This window comes from Rhamphochromis sp. 'chilingali', assembly GCF_963969265.1.
Source record: "Rhamphochromis sp. 'chilingali' genome assembly, chromosome: 19".
NCBI classification, from domain to species: Eukaryota; Metazoa; Chordata; class Actinopteri; order Cichliformes; family Cichlidae; genus Rhamphochromis; species Rhamphochromis sp. 'chilingali'.
This window is the reverse complement of record NC_137946.1, coordinates 21,982,453-22,000,453: the sequence shown is the minus strand read 5'-3', so window position 1 is coordinate 22,000,453 and position 18,001 is coordinate 21,982,453. Positions and strand designations below refer to the sequence as shown.

General features: G+C 40.7%; 1 protein-coding gene across 4 annotated transcripts in view; it reads left to right on the top strand.

Moving 5' to 3' along the window:
• Positions 1–18,001, top strand: part of LOC308387578 (rho GTPase-activating protein 26-like) — an 86,172-nt gene continuing 68,171 nt past the window's right edge. Inside the window, exons 1-2 of one of the 4 annotated variants that reach the window (XM_080867736.1) lie at positions 1–212; positions 582–738. In XM_080867736.1, coding sequence (XP_080723862.1) covers positions 585–738 — 154 coding nt within the window. In that variant the 5' untranslated portion in view covers positions 1–212; positions 582–584. Of the gene's footprint in view, positions 213–263; positions 397–471; positions 739–18,001 lie in introns of those variants that run through there. The other 3 variants (XM_080867735.1, XM_080867737.1, XM_080867734.1) reach the window with 3 other exon arrangements.

Genomic DNA, 18,001 nt, shown 5'->3' with positions numbered 1-18,001 from the left:
GGATTATCCTTGTCGGGGTAGGTTGATTACGGTCTGCGGCGCTGAGCTGAGCGGTGCTGGGAGAAAACAGTGCATTTAAAACCGCCCAGGGAAGACACCGCATTTACGAGCGGAGTTTTGTTTTTTTGCTGCCTCCCTCCTCCTCGGCCCCGTTTCAGTCTGTCCGGTCCAGAATGAGTCGTTCGAGAGGAATGCAGCACCGGCTTACCTGAGCAAGTGGACACCTTTTCTTTGAAATCCATTTCCAGACACTTATTCAGCTCTGTCTCTCTCCCCCCCCCCCCCCCCCCCCCCTTTTGAAATTTAATTTTAATTGGATGTCTTGTTGTGTTACTGCTGCTGCCTTGTGTGTCTGCCTGAGTGTTTTCCTTTGCAAAGAAAAACGAGGTTATGTAGGTAGGGATTTCTCTCGGATCCATCTCCGCCCTGTTGTTTTCATGTTGTAATTGGATTTTCTATCATTTACAACAGCAAAAGCAGCACCAGAACAACAGGTTTTCTCCCTCCATCATCATCATCTCGTTCCTCTTTCCTCCTGCTGTCCCAATCGTTTATTCTTTTGCCGGGTGGTGGTGGTGCAGAAGATGGGATTACCTGCCCTGGAATTCAGCGACTGCTACCTGGACAGTCCACAGTTCAGGGAGAGACTCAAGTCTCACGAACTAGAGCTGGACAAAACCAACAAGTTCATCAAAGAGCTGATTAAAGACAGCAAGGCTCTGATCCAGGCTTTGAAAAGTAAGTGGAGGTTGGAAGGGGCGTGAGTGTGTGAGACTGATAAAATGTGTGCGAGGAGGTTGCAGTTGACAGTTATATGTGATGTCCCTAATTATTGAAATAAAGGGGAAAACAGCCAAATCTGGTTCATGTGGGCTTGATAGAATCACAAGGATTGAGAGGTGAGAAGCCCCCAGGTGTGAAAGTCTCAGTTTCATTGGATTCATGTGAAAGGCTTACACTCTGCTTTGTGTGTGTGTGTGTGTGTGTGTGTGTGTGTGTGTGTGTGTGTTTCTGATAAGGCATGCTGAGAGGCTAGGCGGGTGAATTTGACTGATCACAGTGCATAGTGTCCTCTCATGTTGTCAGCACATTTGTTCCCATTAGCTACATTGTGAGGTGTTTACAGTGAGCGAGGGGGTGTGCACTGTGTTTCATCTACATTGATATCTGCTGCTGTTCATCTGATGGGATTTGAGGCTGTGATATGCTACAAACGTTGGCCTTTAATCTAAAAACAAAAGCCTTTATTTTACATTAAAATTTTTATTGTAGAAAGGCATAAAAATCAGAGTGGGATTGAACGGAATATGACTTTTAGGTGTGGTGGTAAAATATTTCTGTTTCTCTATAGGTCAAACTTAGATCAGCATTACAGGCCAAGTGTGTTTATGCATGCACGGAAATGGGCTCAGTGGTTCTCACACATATTTACAAAAGAAATGATGAGGAATAAGCAAACATTAATGCATGACGTGAACGACAAAGAAGGTTGGAAAATGCATGCTAGTGTATACATTTAATGGCAAGGTTTATCTAATGTGTATTCTTCAAAAGCAAGAAGATATGAATTTGAATAATAGCAAATGTCCAACATTCAAATGTTAATCTTATCATCCTAATCAGGGCAGCTCCTATCACATAACACTGGGTGAACCATGACTACTAACCTTAAACAAAACATTAATGTGTAACTTTTATGCATAACTTTACTTCAGTGAACCACGGTTCAGCTAAGGCTAAGCATAATCCCACCTCCCTAGTAAAAGATTAAACTAATAGTTTTTTCCATGCAAAAATATGAAATCCAAGGCTTTCACTTTTGGTAGGGAGTCACGAGCACCTCAGAGGCTGTGACAGCACTTCCTGCTTCGGTAGTGTAAAGTTCATTCTTGTGCCTACACAGTTTTCATCAGCATGTGCAAAGATAAACAAGTGCCATTAAAGACTTGCTGTGTCTTTAATAGTCCTGTCAGTACTATTCAAGTCTAACTTTTTATTGCGCCTTTTAAGTCTGCATTGATGTAAAGTTCATGACGGGCAGGGCTCAAAATGACGTGCAGTAAGGAGGGAAGATTTGGTGGTCAGTATTACTGTGGTATGTTCTAGAGGCTGGTCCAAATGTCTGCACTGACCAGCATGAAATCTTATTCTGGCATAAACTTTAACAAATGAACACATTCAGAATTTGTGATGTCATGGTTCAACTATACTAAAATTCACAGTTAGCAGCTGTTTTTACTCAGTGTAGTTTGCTTGCATACAGTCTTGAGCCACCCCAGATTTCTTTATATCTTCCTAAGAAAATGGGAAATGGGTGCAGAGATTTCATTGAAACAGAGTTTTTACAATTGTAATGAGCATGATGGTCGATGTCAGGTAAGATCAACTTTAATTCTTTAACACAGCCGGAACTCTCTTAGGTAACATTTCATGTTACCTCAGTCATCTTCATGAATAGTTCTCCAAGCATCTTGAAAGACATTCAAAGCTCGTCTGTGGACGTTGGCTGAATTTTGCTCTCTTCACTGTTGAGATGATCCCACACTGAGGTGAGGGCTCTGGGGAAACCAATCTATGATTGATAGGAAAATAAATCAAAGACCACTGGTTCGTAAGACACGATTTTCAGATGCTGCTCATCTGCTATAGATGTGTATATATTTAGACCTGCCGCTTCTTCTTTTGTCCTCCGCTTGTTTCCTCAATTCTTTTTAAGGACACATTAAACAACGTGCTGTGTTATGCCAGTTTCCCAGTAGCTCTTTGGGAATCCCCTTGTTGGTGCAAAAGCACTGTTTAATGCATGTTCTCTGTAATGGACATTTGTTTTTAGTCTATATCTTTTGACTTATTTCAGGTACCCTATTACGTCCTGATGTACTACGTAGAGGACCTCCTGGGCTTTCCAGTGATATCTCCTGTATTTGGGTTACCTCTTTTAGATCCAAAGAAAAAAACGTTTAATGGGAAGATTCTTTTTTCCTCGGTTCTCAGGAGGATACAGTGCTAAAATTCTTCTGTAATACTACTACTACTACTACTACTAATGATGATAATAATAATAATAAAGATAATAATTTATCAACAAAATCATGTTCAAAGTGATCGTGGGCGATCGTGGCTCAAAGAGTTGGCAGTTCGTCTTGTAACCGGAAGGTTGCCGGTTCGAGCCCCGGCTCGGACAGTCTCTGTCGTTGTGTCCTTGGGCAAGACACTTCACCTGCTGCCTACTGGTGTTGGCCAGAGGGGCCGATGGCGCGATTATGGCAGCCTCGCTTCTGTCAGTCTGCCCCAGGGCAGCTGTGGCTACAACTGTAGCTTGCCTCCACCAGTGTGTGAATGGGAGAGTGAATGAATAGTGGAATTGTACAGCGCTTTGAGGGCCCCGAAAAGCGCTATATAAAATGCAATCCATTATTAATAAAGTGCTTTGAAATAAGTCACATTGCTTTTGTGTGAAAACGGCGTTAGAGCAAAGTAAGATCAAGACCTTGAAGCATTACAGAGAAAAGCCAGTGTTCTCTGCTGCTGTTATGCATGACAACAATGTGGAGACAGCCAGGACTGTTTGAGGTGTGGGGAAAGAAAAGAAAGAAAAGTAATGAGCAACAACAAACAATAAACACAGAGTAGCTTGGTTACCTGGAGCCAGAGATCCCTGCAGATAGATGGAAGGAAAGGGACAGCGGGAAGGAAAAAGCATGAACTACAAGAGAGAGAAGTAGAGCAGGGCGATATGGCCAAAAATATTTATCACGATATATATTTGAAAATTTGCAATAACGATATAACTGACGATATAATTGATGCGAGACAAAATACAACTCCACAACATTACTAGCGCAAAAAGACAACCTTCCATTTATTTTCACTTAAACAAGAAGCTGGTTTTTATGTACATTAAAGCTTTATAAAAATGTAACAGTGCAAATGCAAATTCCTTGCTGAAAGTTTAACCAAAAGGCATTTCCAGTAGAAATGGGCTGACATATACTGAGCATAACCATGTATAATATCCACTGAAGTTAAAAAGAGGTGCTTTGCAACATTAAACTGCAGTGTGCAGTACGCATTTTTCGGACCATAAGGTGCACGGGATTATAAGGCACATTAAGCGAAACAAAGCAGTCAGATAAATCAAACTTGATTAAACTCATTCTTCTTGCTTCCTCCACTTCTGTACCATTGATTCATTAATGTTGAATTCTCTGGCAGCTGCTCTATTCCCATGTTGTTGCAGTATATTAATGACTAACCTTGTATTGTGGATGGATTATCTCAGTTGTTCTCCTGACTGAAGTTTGGTCCGTTTACAGCATCCTGCCATGCGATTGCATTTGTCTCTAACCATGACGAACACTAACACGTTAACTTTTATAAGTGGAAAAGTGTTAGTGTTCGTCCTCCAGCTTCACTGTTTATGTTATGTTAACATAGCTGTGTCTACAAATGGCAATAAGAATTAGTTCTCAAAAGTTTCTCCGTTTCTGTTTTGTCTAATGAACTGATAAAAGTCGTCGTTTGGAGGTCAAACCTTTACCAATGTTGCTGCTGCAGCGGTATAATGACAAAGTTAACTGTAATTTCATTTGAATTTGATTGTGTGATGGGAAATTAAACTGTTGAGCATTAACAATTTTCATAATACAGGCAGTATTTGACCATGATTCTGGTTTCTAGAAATGATAGAATGTCATGCAAGAATGAATGAAACTATGACTGGCACTCCAGAACTGGATAATACCACAGAGATGAGTTAAGTACTTTGAAAGTGACTCCAAAATTTGGTTTAACCATATGTGAAATCATCTCTTTGGCTAAAGCTTAGTAGATTATTGTATTCAACAACATATTCAGTGGTGTGCCGATGCTAAGATGACCAGTAGTAATGTGTTTAACAAAATCTGTTATGATGGTACTGGAAAAAGTCTTCCAAATTCCTCTGGGGAATGAACCCCAGTTATTGAATTACGAGTTAAGAGGAACTCAGGCATGCTATGGCTGCTTTTGTGCATGACCAAATTGGAAGTTGTGTCACTTGGAGACTGAAACAGAGGTCTGTTTCCTCCTGGGAGATGTTGCTGAAGAACTGTTGATGCAGCAGGAAGATGGCATGTTTGTCCAACGTGTCTTCCATGGGGAAGATCCTCATTGCTCATTAAAGAGAGGGCCAGAGTGCACAAACAGTATATCCATTGCCCGTTTGTTGTCGTGAGCCGAGTTGAACCAGTCTCTGAAGTTGGTCATTGATAAATTGTCAAAAATTCTTGGCTACAACTTAACACCACAAAAGACATCATGATGGACCTTCTTGCTCTGTTAGGTAAATTGTTTGGATTACTTGGCCTCGCTGTTGCAGTACAGAGTGATCCTTGCAGTCAGCAAACCACAAACAGGGATGAAGCTTGAACATGCTTGTTCAAAGTAGTTTATTATTTACACTGTTCAGATAGGACAGAACCTGCAAAGGGCAGATGTTCCACTCTGCTAAATATACCTTTTTTAACAGCAAACTAGCCCAATTCTCTTTCACGACAAAGCGCTGGTCAGCTGATGTGTGGCTACGAAGACAATTCTGCTTTTGTCCAATGTGGGATCCAGAAATCAGACGGCGTGACCTGATTCACTAAGGCCGGGATGAGAGAGGGAGATGTTGTTGCGTGTTCTGTGCCATTGTAGCAGGGTGCTGGCAAATAAAGAGCAAGTCAGCAAATTTTTTGAGTTAATCTTTGTATACCTGCGCTGTGCTGCGTCATGTGCTTTTGAATCCGTTGCAACAGGTCTGTAATATCTAACAGCATGTCAGAGTCCTCTTTGCAGTTACATAAGTAACTGTCTGCGCACACGCACCTCCACCTCCTCGGCTTTTCTGTAAACAGTGAGGGGGATGTGTGACTGTCCCGGGAAGCCCCTAAGGTTTAGCTGGTTACAGTTTGCTGCTGTTTGCCTGGGGTAGCCTGACAGCTTTCACTTGTGTTTTTATTATGACAGTTTTAACCTTGGGCTTACTGTAAAATATGCCTGTTCCTGTCACTTTTTTATTTTCAGTTGAGTAGAGTTCGTCATGTGATGAGACTGGTGAGTTAAACATGTGGGTCCTCTGACCCACATGTTTAACTCACCAGTCTATGTAATGTTTTTGTCAAGGTTCTGTTTCTTTTAACTTTGACAGCAGTTACAGTGAAGCAAAACTGTTTTGCCTGCTATATCCTGAAATCCCCTTTCTGCACAGTCCATTTGTACGCCACCATGCCCACGATATCCACCATGTCAAAAGGTCAATCTGACTGGCACGTTGTGAGGCCTGTAGAAAGGACTTTCTGACTTCTTGCAAACTAAAAGTGTGCTTATGACCATATCTCACTTTTGGCCAGACACAATGTTGGTGATGCTATTTTGGGTGACCAAACAGAAACTGTGGCGGTTTTATATACCGTCCTCTGCTCCAGATATACTCATGTTTAGACTTTATACCTTCTTTTCCAGCAGCATTCATATTGGAAGCCTTGTCAAGCATTTCCTGTAAGAACTGGCTTAATTCCCCCAAACATATAAACGTAGTGGGGGGATTTTACTGTATTTTCTTTTTTGCCCTAGTCAATAAACTTCCACATTAATAAAGTAGAGGTAGAGCAGAACAAAACAGCAAAGCTTAACACTGGACTGGAATGACAATGTCTTTATTTTTTCTGCATTTATTTTTTTATTATTCTTCCCAAATTGTTTTTCATTTTTACAGTCTCCAGATTTGATATGTAATTGCTCATCACATAGTCATCATATTATTTACCAAAAAACGAATGTTGCTTGCAGAGGTGCCATCGCCACTGTTGCAAATTAACAGCAGCTTCATCCTGTTTGAGGGTAACAGACTGGCTTGTGTAGCAATTACAGATGTAGACACATTCAGACCAAAGCCTGTACACATGCAAACGCACACAAACTGTGTTTTAGTATAGACTCTGACAGCCACAAACCCTCACTTGAATAAGTAGTTTTGAAGCGTGCACAAACGTGGGACGTGAGATGAACATGCGCATGAGCAGATGCCCATGTGTGCGCACACGCAGATGTTGATGCGATTGCGTGTGTTAGCCAGATGTCATTTTAGGGTCGACCTAGCTTGTTATTACTGAGGCTGTAGAAATGTTTGGCTCTCTGCTCCACCTCTAACATGACACGGCTCAATCAGCCAAGAAAATCGTAATTACCAGCTAAGCGTTCACTGGAGCTCCAAAGGAAACGAGGCAGCATGCTCAGACGCTTGCATGACAGCAACATGTGATTTTTGCAATGTTTTCAGCTAAAAGTGTGTCTCAAGATTCAGAGTTGTGACTTCTATTATCTGTTGTGATACTTGATCATTTTTTGTTTCACATCTTAAATGTGTAAATATAACTCAGTGATTTAGTTCTGGTATTAACACTATTGATTGAAAACATACTATGCAAGTGTTTTGATTTGTAATAGCCTTATCTTGGTTCTTGTGATAAGCTAAAAGGTCTAGTTGTTTTTGGAACCTGTCTAAGACACATAATGAGAAAACTGCTGTAATTATTGTAACCAGTTAAAGACAAAGGACCTGTATTGAACCTAACATGACCACCCCAACAATTCACCATTGCTTTTACCCAATACTGTTTCACAGTTATAACTGCTGTTTATGTTTCAGTTATTTAAACAATGCTTCAGCCTGTAATTATATTCCAGTTTGGAGTCTCGGAGCTCAATTGTGACAATTTTTAAACAATCTGGCCATAGTCTTTGTAGATTAGCCACTAATGTGTGTTTTGGTTTTATTTATTTATTTTTTTTGGCCCAAGCCCCACAGGTTGTTTTTCTTTCCAGGTACTATCCCAACTTTCTCTCTGTGTTAGACCTCAGTCACATAATCCTGGGGATCAGTCAACGACTCCCTGTCCACCAATGGTCACAAGTGAAATGTGTCGAGTGAGTGAGGGCTCTCGCTGGGTGAACCTGGGTGTAAGGGTGCTACACCAAAAACCTCCTGATGATTGATTTTGTTGGTAGCAGATTGTTTTAGTGGATGTCACAGATTCATCAGCAAACAATTTACTTGCCAAGCAGTACTGAAACTTGGAAAAAGTGTGCTGCTAGCCAGAAATGGAGAGTGTGTCTTCAAAATCTAACTTCTACCTTATTACAGCCACTAACACACTTGAAAAGATGAGGCTTTTACTTTGGAAGAAAATAGTCTCGGTTTCTGGTTTTCACACTTCCTACATCCACTCTACAAGCACTTGGTGACTGCTTGTAGATGAATTGCATGAATTTGTATTGTGCCCAATGCAAACTACAGGCGATCACAGCAGTCTGCTAGTGACATCACCATATACCTCTTTTTGTGAACACTTTTCTCTACAGACCAGTGATCACCAGGAGGTCAACGACTGGTCTCTAGACCTGTGTGACTGAGGCCTTCACTTGGATATGTTCTAGCCTCCCCTTGAACCCTATACTGGTTCCAGTGGTAAATGGACTGAGTCTTATATAGTACTTTTTTACTTGAGCACTCAAAACGTTTTATACAACATGCCTTATTCACCCATTCACACATCAGAGAGTTACTTGTGGTATCTTGCCGAAGGATGAAGCATGAAGAATGGAGCAGCCAATCAGCCACTGAACCACCAACCTTGCATTCAGTAGATGACCTACTCTACCTACTGATCGATAGCCATCCTGTAAGGCCACACATTATGTATGTGGTTACTGTATATAATAAGACAAATTATAACACCCACAGTTTTTTGTGAATTGAGTAGAAAGCAGCTTGCTGATGTATTATAACAGCAAGCCCCCCAACAAAAAGCTCAACGCTCTTAGAATATTTTCTGGTGACTACTCAGTGTGTATATAACTGTTTTAGTCTGATGGTTTATGAATATGATATGTTAAAATCAGACTGTCGTGCAGGCGTGGATGTGCAGAAAAGGACAGCATGACATCCATACAGATAATGTTCCTTAACCATGCATGCCAGGTTGCACATGTTGAGAATATGGACATAGTGCATTCTTTAAGTATGAGGTCTGTGTGTAATATACATGTTGTTTAGTTGGATTTACACTTTTGATGAGATGTTGCTACCAGACGGATGATAAAGATGCCAGGAGGACAAACTGTGCTCCTTTACAACCCAGAAACGAGGGACAAAGAAGTGAATCGTGTTTGATTTTCATGTGATTTTCAATCACTAAGTAACTGAGAATTTTAAAATTTTGTTGGAGTGTAAGGAAAGTTCAGGCATCTGCATAAGTTGGTGTAGCTATGGCTTTACAAGGACCCCTGTCTCTGTTGTAGTTTGGACACAAATGGCTGAATAGTAAAATTTTTGATGACCACAGTATTTTAACTGTGATTGTTACAATGTGCAGACCAGGTTTAGCCAGTAAAACAATGCCAGAGCTGGGTCTGTAGAAGAAATAGTTGATGGCTAAATTTTATTAAAGTAAATTTACTCCCTAAGAATTACAGCTACACGGACATGTTGTAGTAAACCTGTAATGCTTCCTGGCTGCAAAAATATAGTGTGTGCATATATTAAAGGCTAACTAAAATCACAAGCATATTGTTCAGGCATGTGTGCTTAGCTGCATGCTGTCTGTTACTGGTTTAAAAACAGGCTTTCCACCCATTAGGGCCATCTTGATAATGGCTTTCTTTTCAAGCATTTACTCTGACTTCAAATTGACCTTTAACTGTCATTGGCAACCTCACAAATAGGCTGCTGGCTAAGTGAATGTGTAAATGTCCCAGAGGAGAAGAAGAAGAAGAAGAAGAAGAAGCAGGAGTTCCCTGAAGCTCTGAGACCGCCTGTTAATGGCGGGAATATTATGCTTCTACTCCATGTGGCTGTTCTGTATAAAAAGCCTTTTAGCCAGCAGTCTGTGTAGTGACAGAGCCAATTCAGCTCCCACTGTGATGCTGTTGCATTTGGTGCCACACCCCTCTGGTTCTTTAACACCGGCACGCTATGTAAAATCACACACTTTGGTGCCATCACGCTGGCTTGGTGTGTTTAAGTGTAAACATGCAATTGCGCTGTAAAGCTAGCTGTTCTTAAAGGTAAAATCTGTGAGTGGAAAAGGCTTCATTCTTCTTCTCACATTACCTTCTTTCTTTTTTCCGTAGCCACCCACTGTGTTCTTGGTTAGTAACAACAGGGGTAATGGCGGTTATTCAGTAGTTCAGCTGTCAACTATTCTGATGGATGAGGGTTATACGCACACACAAGTGCACACCACACCATAACTAATTCTCAATTATGGCACGACTGAACCTTTCTTTCTTTCTTCTTCTTTTTAACATCCAGAGCAAAAGAAGAGTTTGTGCTGGGAGGCAAATGAAAGAACCAGTACGTAAGGAGGAAAGGAGGTGGGGGGTGCGGTTGTGTTTCACACTGTTTAAAAGCTAACATGACCTTTTTTTTTTTTTCTTTCAAAAGTGTCTATAGAGGAGCCTCTGGCTTGGTGAAACAAAAGAGTAGAAAAAGAAATGTGTGAAAAAGAGTAAAAAATGGAGACAGAAAAGAGAGGCGTTTCACTCCTCTGCATATGTCGCATAAGAACAAAGATGATACAGTTACGTGTGCATGCATGCAGTTATATTCTAACTGTGCACCCTGTACATCGTGTGTGTTTCCTATTAGAGGCACATTTCTGCTTGCAGAAGATTTGTATGCATACAGTAAACGTGTGTGTGTGTGTGTGTGTGTGTGTGTGTGTGTGTGTGTGTGTGTGTGTGTGTGTGTGTGTGTGTGTGTATGTGTGTGTGTGTGTGTGTGTGTGTGTGTGTGTGTTTCCACCGTAGCACAGCACAGTGGGGGCTGGGGGTCTTCCTCTATCTGTGACGTAGCATGGATGAAAAGGAAATTAGGGCACGACACAGCCCTGCTATTTTGCTATTGTTGTCTTGCATTGACGCTGGATGGAGACAGTCTGAGACACACACATGCATACACATTTGTACACACAAGAAGAAATTTAAAGGTTGTGTAAATTAAAAAAAATGTCTAGTGGGTATGATGTATGTAAGGCAAAAAGGATTTCATAATCTCTATCTTTTTGTCAGACCAGCGGTCATTGCTTCATAATTGTGAAGCAATAATTGTGGTCAGTAATTTGTGATGGATATGTTTTAATGCGCACGAAAAGATATCCATCTCACATTGTGTATTTATTGCACATTAGCATTGAACTAGCATAATGATGATTAGCATAATCATGATGAAGGAACTGACCTCCCAGTCCATTTTTTCCTTCAGTGGGCTGGTTTCAGTCATTATGCAAATGTACTGTTTATAAGATTTGGGGAAACCTGCAGTAGGGCTGGGCGATATGACCCAAAATTCATATCTCGATATTTTTTAGCTGGATGGCGATATAAGATATATCTCGATATATTTTTTTAAAGCCATAAAGTAAGAACAAGAAGAGAGTTCTTAGTCAAAGCTGTGTCCCAGATGTCACACAGGCACTTTTATTAACATAGAGCAGATGTACATAAAATTTACTCAAAAATAAATTATGAGCATTTATTAAATAATAATGCTCCATAAATAAAAGAAAACAATGTTGTTTTTGTGCATAACAAAAAGCTCACAATTGTGCAGTCAAAATGTAAACTAAAAGACGCTGAGCATAGTAACAAAGACAGATTTCACAGCTGCTCTGTTCCCAACTTGTACTGCGTGACTGACAGCCTGGAGTTTGAAATCCGCTTCGCAACCACGTCTCTTAACAGGTGCCATTTATGGTCCTTATACACAGTAGGGTAATATTACGTTGAAGCACAGTACGTATCACTCCGCGAGGCTCAGCCGTAATGCTCCGACAATCCATCAAGCGGTGCAGCTCCGTAGCTTACCAAAGTCGTACTAAAACATTTTTTGACAGATTGCTGAGCGCCGTGTTCCACATAAAATCGGTTCGCGGCCATCAAGCACAACCAGAATTCATACATAAGGCGCGCTGTCAACTTTTGAGAAAATGAAAGGATTTTAGTCCGTGCAGCACCTCTGGGCTGCATGGCGTTAGCGTGGTTAGCTCGTTAGCGTGGTTAGCTAGCTAACACATCGACGCCGTCCAGCCCCACGCACGGGGCGATGCGCAGTAACTCGTTAACGGAGATTTGCCGTGTCCATCTTGTCGCTTCCTGCAGGTGAAGCGATGGGGGAGGAGGGGGAGTTGTGTTCAGTGAAAGAGAGGCGAGGCCGAGTAACGTTGCGTAGAGACGGAAGTGGACGAAAGAGAGGCAAACTTGCGGCTCCACAAGTATAATTATAACGTAACATAGACTATATCGATATAAAGGATATTGTCAGATCTTATATCTCGTATAAAAATATATCGATATTTTTTAAAAACCCGATATATCGCCCAGCTCTAACCTGCAGTCAGCTGAGACTGAAGAAGTCACTTGGATGAGTGACGAAACGTTTCTCCCACTGAAAACGCTACAACCAGATGAACAGAATCAACTTTTGGAGAAGCATTCATGTTGCAGTATAATAAATATCCTCATTAAAAATCTAGTAGGGTCGTATCAGGTCATTTAAATGTAAAATGGTAAATGGCCTATATTTGTATAGTGCTTTACTAGTCCCTAAGGACCCCAAAGCGCTTTACACATCCAGTTATCCACCCATTCACACACAGGTGATGGCAGCTACATTGTAGCCACAGCCACCCTGGGGCGCACTGACAGAGGCGAGGCTGCCAAACACTGGCGCCACCGGGCCCTCTGACCACCACCAGTAGGCAACGGGTGAAGTGTCTTGCCCAAGGACACAACGACTGAGACTGTCCAAACCGGGGCTCGAACCGGCAACCTTCTGATTAGAAGGCGAACTCCCAACTCTTGAGCAACGATCGCCCCGCAATCGTGACAAAGACAAGCGATTTGAAGCAGAAATGGCTTGTTTATCTATATCAGTTTTAAATTGGCGTTACTACTGCTGCCCTGTCATCTGATTAATTGAAACTTTGACGTGGAGTATTTGGATTCAGAATCAATTAGAATCCGAATACTTGTCCAGTATTCAAGCTGGACGAAGGCTTGTAAATATTTTAGCTTATGGTTATTCAGTTACATTGCTTGGCAGCAATACAGTAACTCAACCCCTCGATGTAGTGAGTACTTGTGTGTTGTGATAATTCTGACTTTTTGTTTTTGGTTCATCTTCCACGTCCAGTATAGGCTCAATAGATGCATACAGATCAGGATGACATATTTCCTTTTGTCTCTGTGGTTGCGTCTACTCGCAAATTCACACATTTGACCATATATTAATGTAGAGGCAGTCTTCACGAGGTGTGAAGCATGCATAAAAATAAAAATGCCATTTCTCTTTTTCGTTATCTGTTCCTTGCCCTGTTAAACCTAAAATGATTCAGTAAGAATTTATAGTCACAATGTAGAGATACAAAGAGAAGTCACTCAAGGAACTGAAAAAGGAACTGCAAAGCAACAAGTTCGTTTGTTGCTCTCATGCCATGGTTAGAAATGCACAAAACCCATCATGAATTAATTATAGTTGATCGTTCATGAAACTGTAAAGAGGAAGTGGGATTTGCACATAAATGTAAATTTAAAAAAAGCTTACAACTCTTGCACTCCTCACAACCCATACATCATTCTCTGACACGTACAGTGAGTTAATTGCAGAACCGATGCATGTGGTGAGTGTTTGCATATGCATGAAGTCATGTGTGTCAATGATAGAGGCTCCCTATCTGCTTAGCCACAAAGTTGCTGTTTTGTTTACGGGAACTACTGAAATAATTTAAAGGCATCTTGCACTACTTTAACCTAAATAAACCTAACCATTGCTGCGAAATACTGTATAAGTTCTTCTTTTTTTCTCCCTTTTTGCAACATACTTTGACTGAAATACACTTAAAACCAAGTTGTACAACCTATTGTTACTCTGCTAAATGAGTTGGTTACACTGTTTGTAATCCCCTGAAGCTCATCTTCTCTTCTTTCCAAAACCTTTTGAATTTTCTTTCTTGCACAAAAGTAAAGGTGTTCTGGTCATTTAAAAAGGGCTTGTATGAGGGGTTTTAATCACGGTGGTGGGACGGTGATGATTTAGGTTTGTTTTACAGCCACAGGACCTGGACCCTGACAATGAGTCAACCATGAACTCCTGTGTATATAAGACTGTCAGATAGCTAAAGCGTTGCCAAAACTGGACAATGATCCCAACAAAACAGCTGACAAAGAAAAGAATCAAGGTGATACATTGTCCCAAAGTCCAAATCTCAACCAGATTGAGAATATTTATTTATGCATCTCAAACTTTAAGTGATGTTTCAAAAAAAGAGTGAGACTCAACCTTTTGAGAGACTCGTGAAAGTCATAAACAGTAGCTGCTGCTGGTGTTTTATAAGCTGCTGAATCATGTGGTATGCTTTCATGGTGTACACGAAAGTACATGGTGGGTTACTGTCATGTTTTTGTTTTTACATGACATATTGTCATTATGTATGTAGTATTCAGTAATTCTTGCTTTCATAAACAAAATACTTACTTGGGAAAGCAAAACTGATATTTTTTCTTTGCTATTTAAGTTTTAATATTAAAGTGCAGGAAAATATGGGGGAATAAAATGTGTAGAGCACTTACAACTTTTTGCTGACTCCTGACTATACTTTGGATCTTTACAGCTGCATGGAGGAAATGCCATTTTAACAAGTGAAAGCGATATGTTCATTAACCTTAGGACTCGTTTCTCTGCGTAAAGCAAATGAATCCAGCTGCCATTAGTGGAAAACTCACTTGCAATCCAATAAAAACCAACTTGATTAAAGAACGTTTTTGAATTTGGCTTCAGTTTCTTCATGCTTCTGCAGGTGTAGTAGCAGTCTGCCTTTTTCTCCCTTAAAGGCAGTAAGCTATCTATCAACTTTAAGAAAAATGCTGCTTAAAGGGTAAACGTGATGTGTACATTTAACCGGCTCTACATTCACGTTTTCACATTGGTGTACTCTAAAGATCATAAAACACCCGGAATCGAGCAGGAAGTGAGAAGGGAAGCTGAACTCTCAGGAATGCTCTTTTACTTTCTGTACTCGGATAACTGATTGCTGCTGTTCGGTCATAAAAGAGACAGCTGCATTTTTCACAGCTGTTTAAAAATTTACTTTTACTGCAAGAGGTTACGGGAGCAAATTGTTTAATTGCAACTATCGAAGGTGATGTTGGTGAATGGCTGTACCTGACAACCCACCTTTCTGAGTGATGTTGCACATTTAGCGAAAGGATTCATGTTGAACCAGGATTTTTATAGTCAATTTACACCCTGCAAAACTGTTAACATACCACTGGCTACAAGTCTGAAGACTTTACTGAGAATTTTAATAAAGAAACACCTTAGAAATGTCATCCGTGCGAGTGTGCTGGGTCTGGCTCTCTATAAAGTGTCACGTGTGAAGGTTAGGTTGGAAAATGTGCTTCAGTGCAGTAATTCCCAGATACTTAAGTTATGGAGTAATAGTAATGGGTATCTGCGACCCTAAAGGAATGTAACATGGTGGAATTTAGTGAGATTTATTTACCCCCAGCAAACCTCTTTAAAGTCAATTTGCAGTTTAAGGTTTTTATTTCTTAGCCTGGAGAGCTGAACCGTCATATCCAAATTCACCATGTCTGTGATAATGTCCTTTAAACTCAGCCTGCAGTGGAGAAAAGGTGTTGCTCACAGTTGATACACCTTTCAAAGAGGAACCTCAGGCCTCTGTAGCCGATGCCCAGACTTGCATATTCAGCAGGATGGTGTTTTTTTTTTTAACCTTCTGACATATTAAGATCTGTCTGGGAACACTTGCAGAAGCAAGAAGACAGATGTGGCTTAAATGAGATAAATGCACAAATGCATCAACACACACGCCTTCTCTTGCTGACACATGTTGTTAATAAAACCGTCTATTTTGCCTTCACATCAAAGCCCTTGAAATGAGTCAGAACAAAAGGCGAGAGGAGCCTTTGTTGCATGTCACAGCTGGAGTGTGGTTGGACTCTGTCCTCTCTTTCCAGGGAACTGTGAGTCCGGAGGTTGTGAGGTTAAAGCAGGTGGTTGCCGTGTCCAGAAGTGCAGATGCTGCCTTTCATACAGGAGAGAACGCTTCCTCTTTCTCGTGTGTAATGTGGAGTCTTTTTCAGGTTAATCGAGTTTCGGTTGAAAGCCTTTTTGCAGGGAGTTTGGTATCCAGCTGCCGCCGTAATTTGAGATCAGTGGTTGTATTTTAATAGTTGCTAAAGTATTACTTACTGAACGAGGTGTAAAACCGACTGACTTTTTCATTTCGTGGCCACATCTTACTAAAACTGAGAAGTGAATCTTTTCCACAAAAATGGTTTTAATATATCACAATGCAACACAGCCTCAGAAAGCATTGGTGAAACTGTGTCTCCTCCTCTCTGTTATTCCTGTCATTCCAGTATGAATGTGGCAAGCTGGGGCATGTGTCTGAAGCTGTAAAAAGACATCTCTACTGCAGATACTCTAAGTGATCTACAAGATGACAGAAAGCCTTGAGGGGGGCATGCCAAGATAAGATAACTGTTGAATTAGTGAAGATTGTCTTTCCAAAACTCTTTGAGGGGAGACCCTAAAACTTGTGGGATTTCTCCTCCTGAGCTCTTATTGTTTTAACCTAAATTCTATCTGTTTCACATTTCACTAGGTTTTATGCTTATGATGTATGACTGCACTTCTCTGAAAGGCTGATATTTCATTTTGGCCTATTTTTATGGAATGGCGAATTCAGAATTCAAACTCTTCAACTTTGTATCCTCAGTGACTTCCTTACTAGCGCTGAAATCACACCCTTCCTTCCCCTTGTGGCTTCTTTTACCAGAGTGAGATTTATCAGCTCTCTCTGGTCACACATTTTTGGTTTTGATAAAGAATTTAAATGTAGTGTTAAAACAGGCCGCGAGTAACTTATGTCATGTCAACATCCAGCTTGCCACCTTTAAAAATGCTCTTAATTTCAGCTTAATCTGCTAAGAGAAGAAATGATTAATGAAAAATGAATCTAACGTTTAAGGAAGAGCTTCCAAAACAATGATTTCTTCTTTCTGCTTTCAAATCTTCTTTCTCCTGCGTTACATTTTTTTTTTTAAGGTGAAAGTTTTTGATCATTGTATTGTAAATATATTAATCCCATCCTTCGTCATCCTCTTCTTTTTCTCATCCTCATGTCCTTCCTCATTTCCTTTCATCAGCCTGACATGGAAATGACTATTCGCCTTCTTCCTTCCTCCATCGTCTCTTACTCTGTTTCCCTCTGTGTAGTTACCCTGTTTTGTGTTGAGACATTGTGAAATGGCGTGGCGGATGAGTGAAGGAGTGTGTTTTAAATGAGGTGCAGGAGCCTTTAAGTGTCTCCATCACTCCCATTGTTTCATTTTGTACCACAACAGCAATGTCTGCTTTCTTGGCCCGGCTTTATGGTGCCATTTTTGCCAGAACCTGTGTTATTTTTATAAAAACTAGACATGAGCAAACCCCCACTGTGCTGAAGTAATCACACTGGGCATCAGTCCGATGCAAACACGGGAGACTTCTGTAATGCCATGACTACTGGCAGTCTTAAAAAACACATACTAGAATCTATAGTAGTAAAAATACATGAAAATACAGTATATAAGACAAAAACAGAGTTTGTATAGTTCTAACCTGCTTGAAAGTCAATATTTGATATGTCTACCTTTATTCTTAAACACAGCCCAACTCTCTTAGATAAGCTTTGTTGTAATTTCTTTAAGCAGCTTTCAGGAATGGTTTTCCAGGCTGCTTGAAAGACATTTAAAGCTCTTCTCTGGATATTGGCTGCCATGTTTTTTCTGTTATTTGTCAAGATGATCCCACACTGCTTTAATACTGTTGATGTGCAAGTTTTCAGCTAATAGCCCTTTGGAGATCACCTCACTGGTGCATATGTCTGTGTTCTGGCTCTCAGTCATCCAA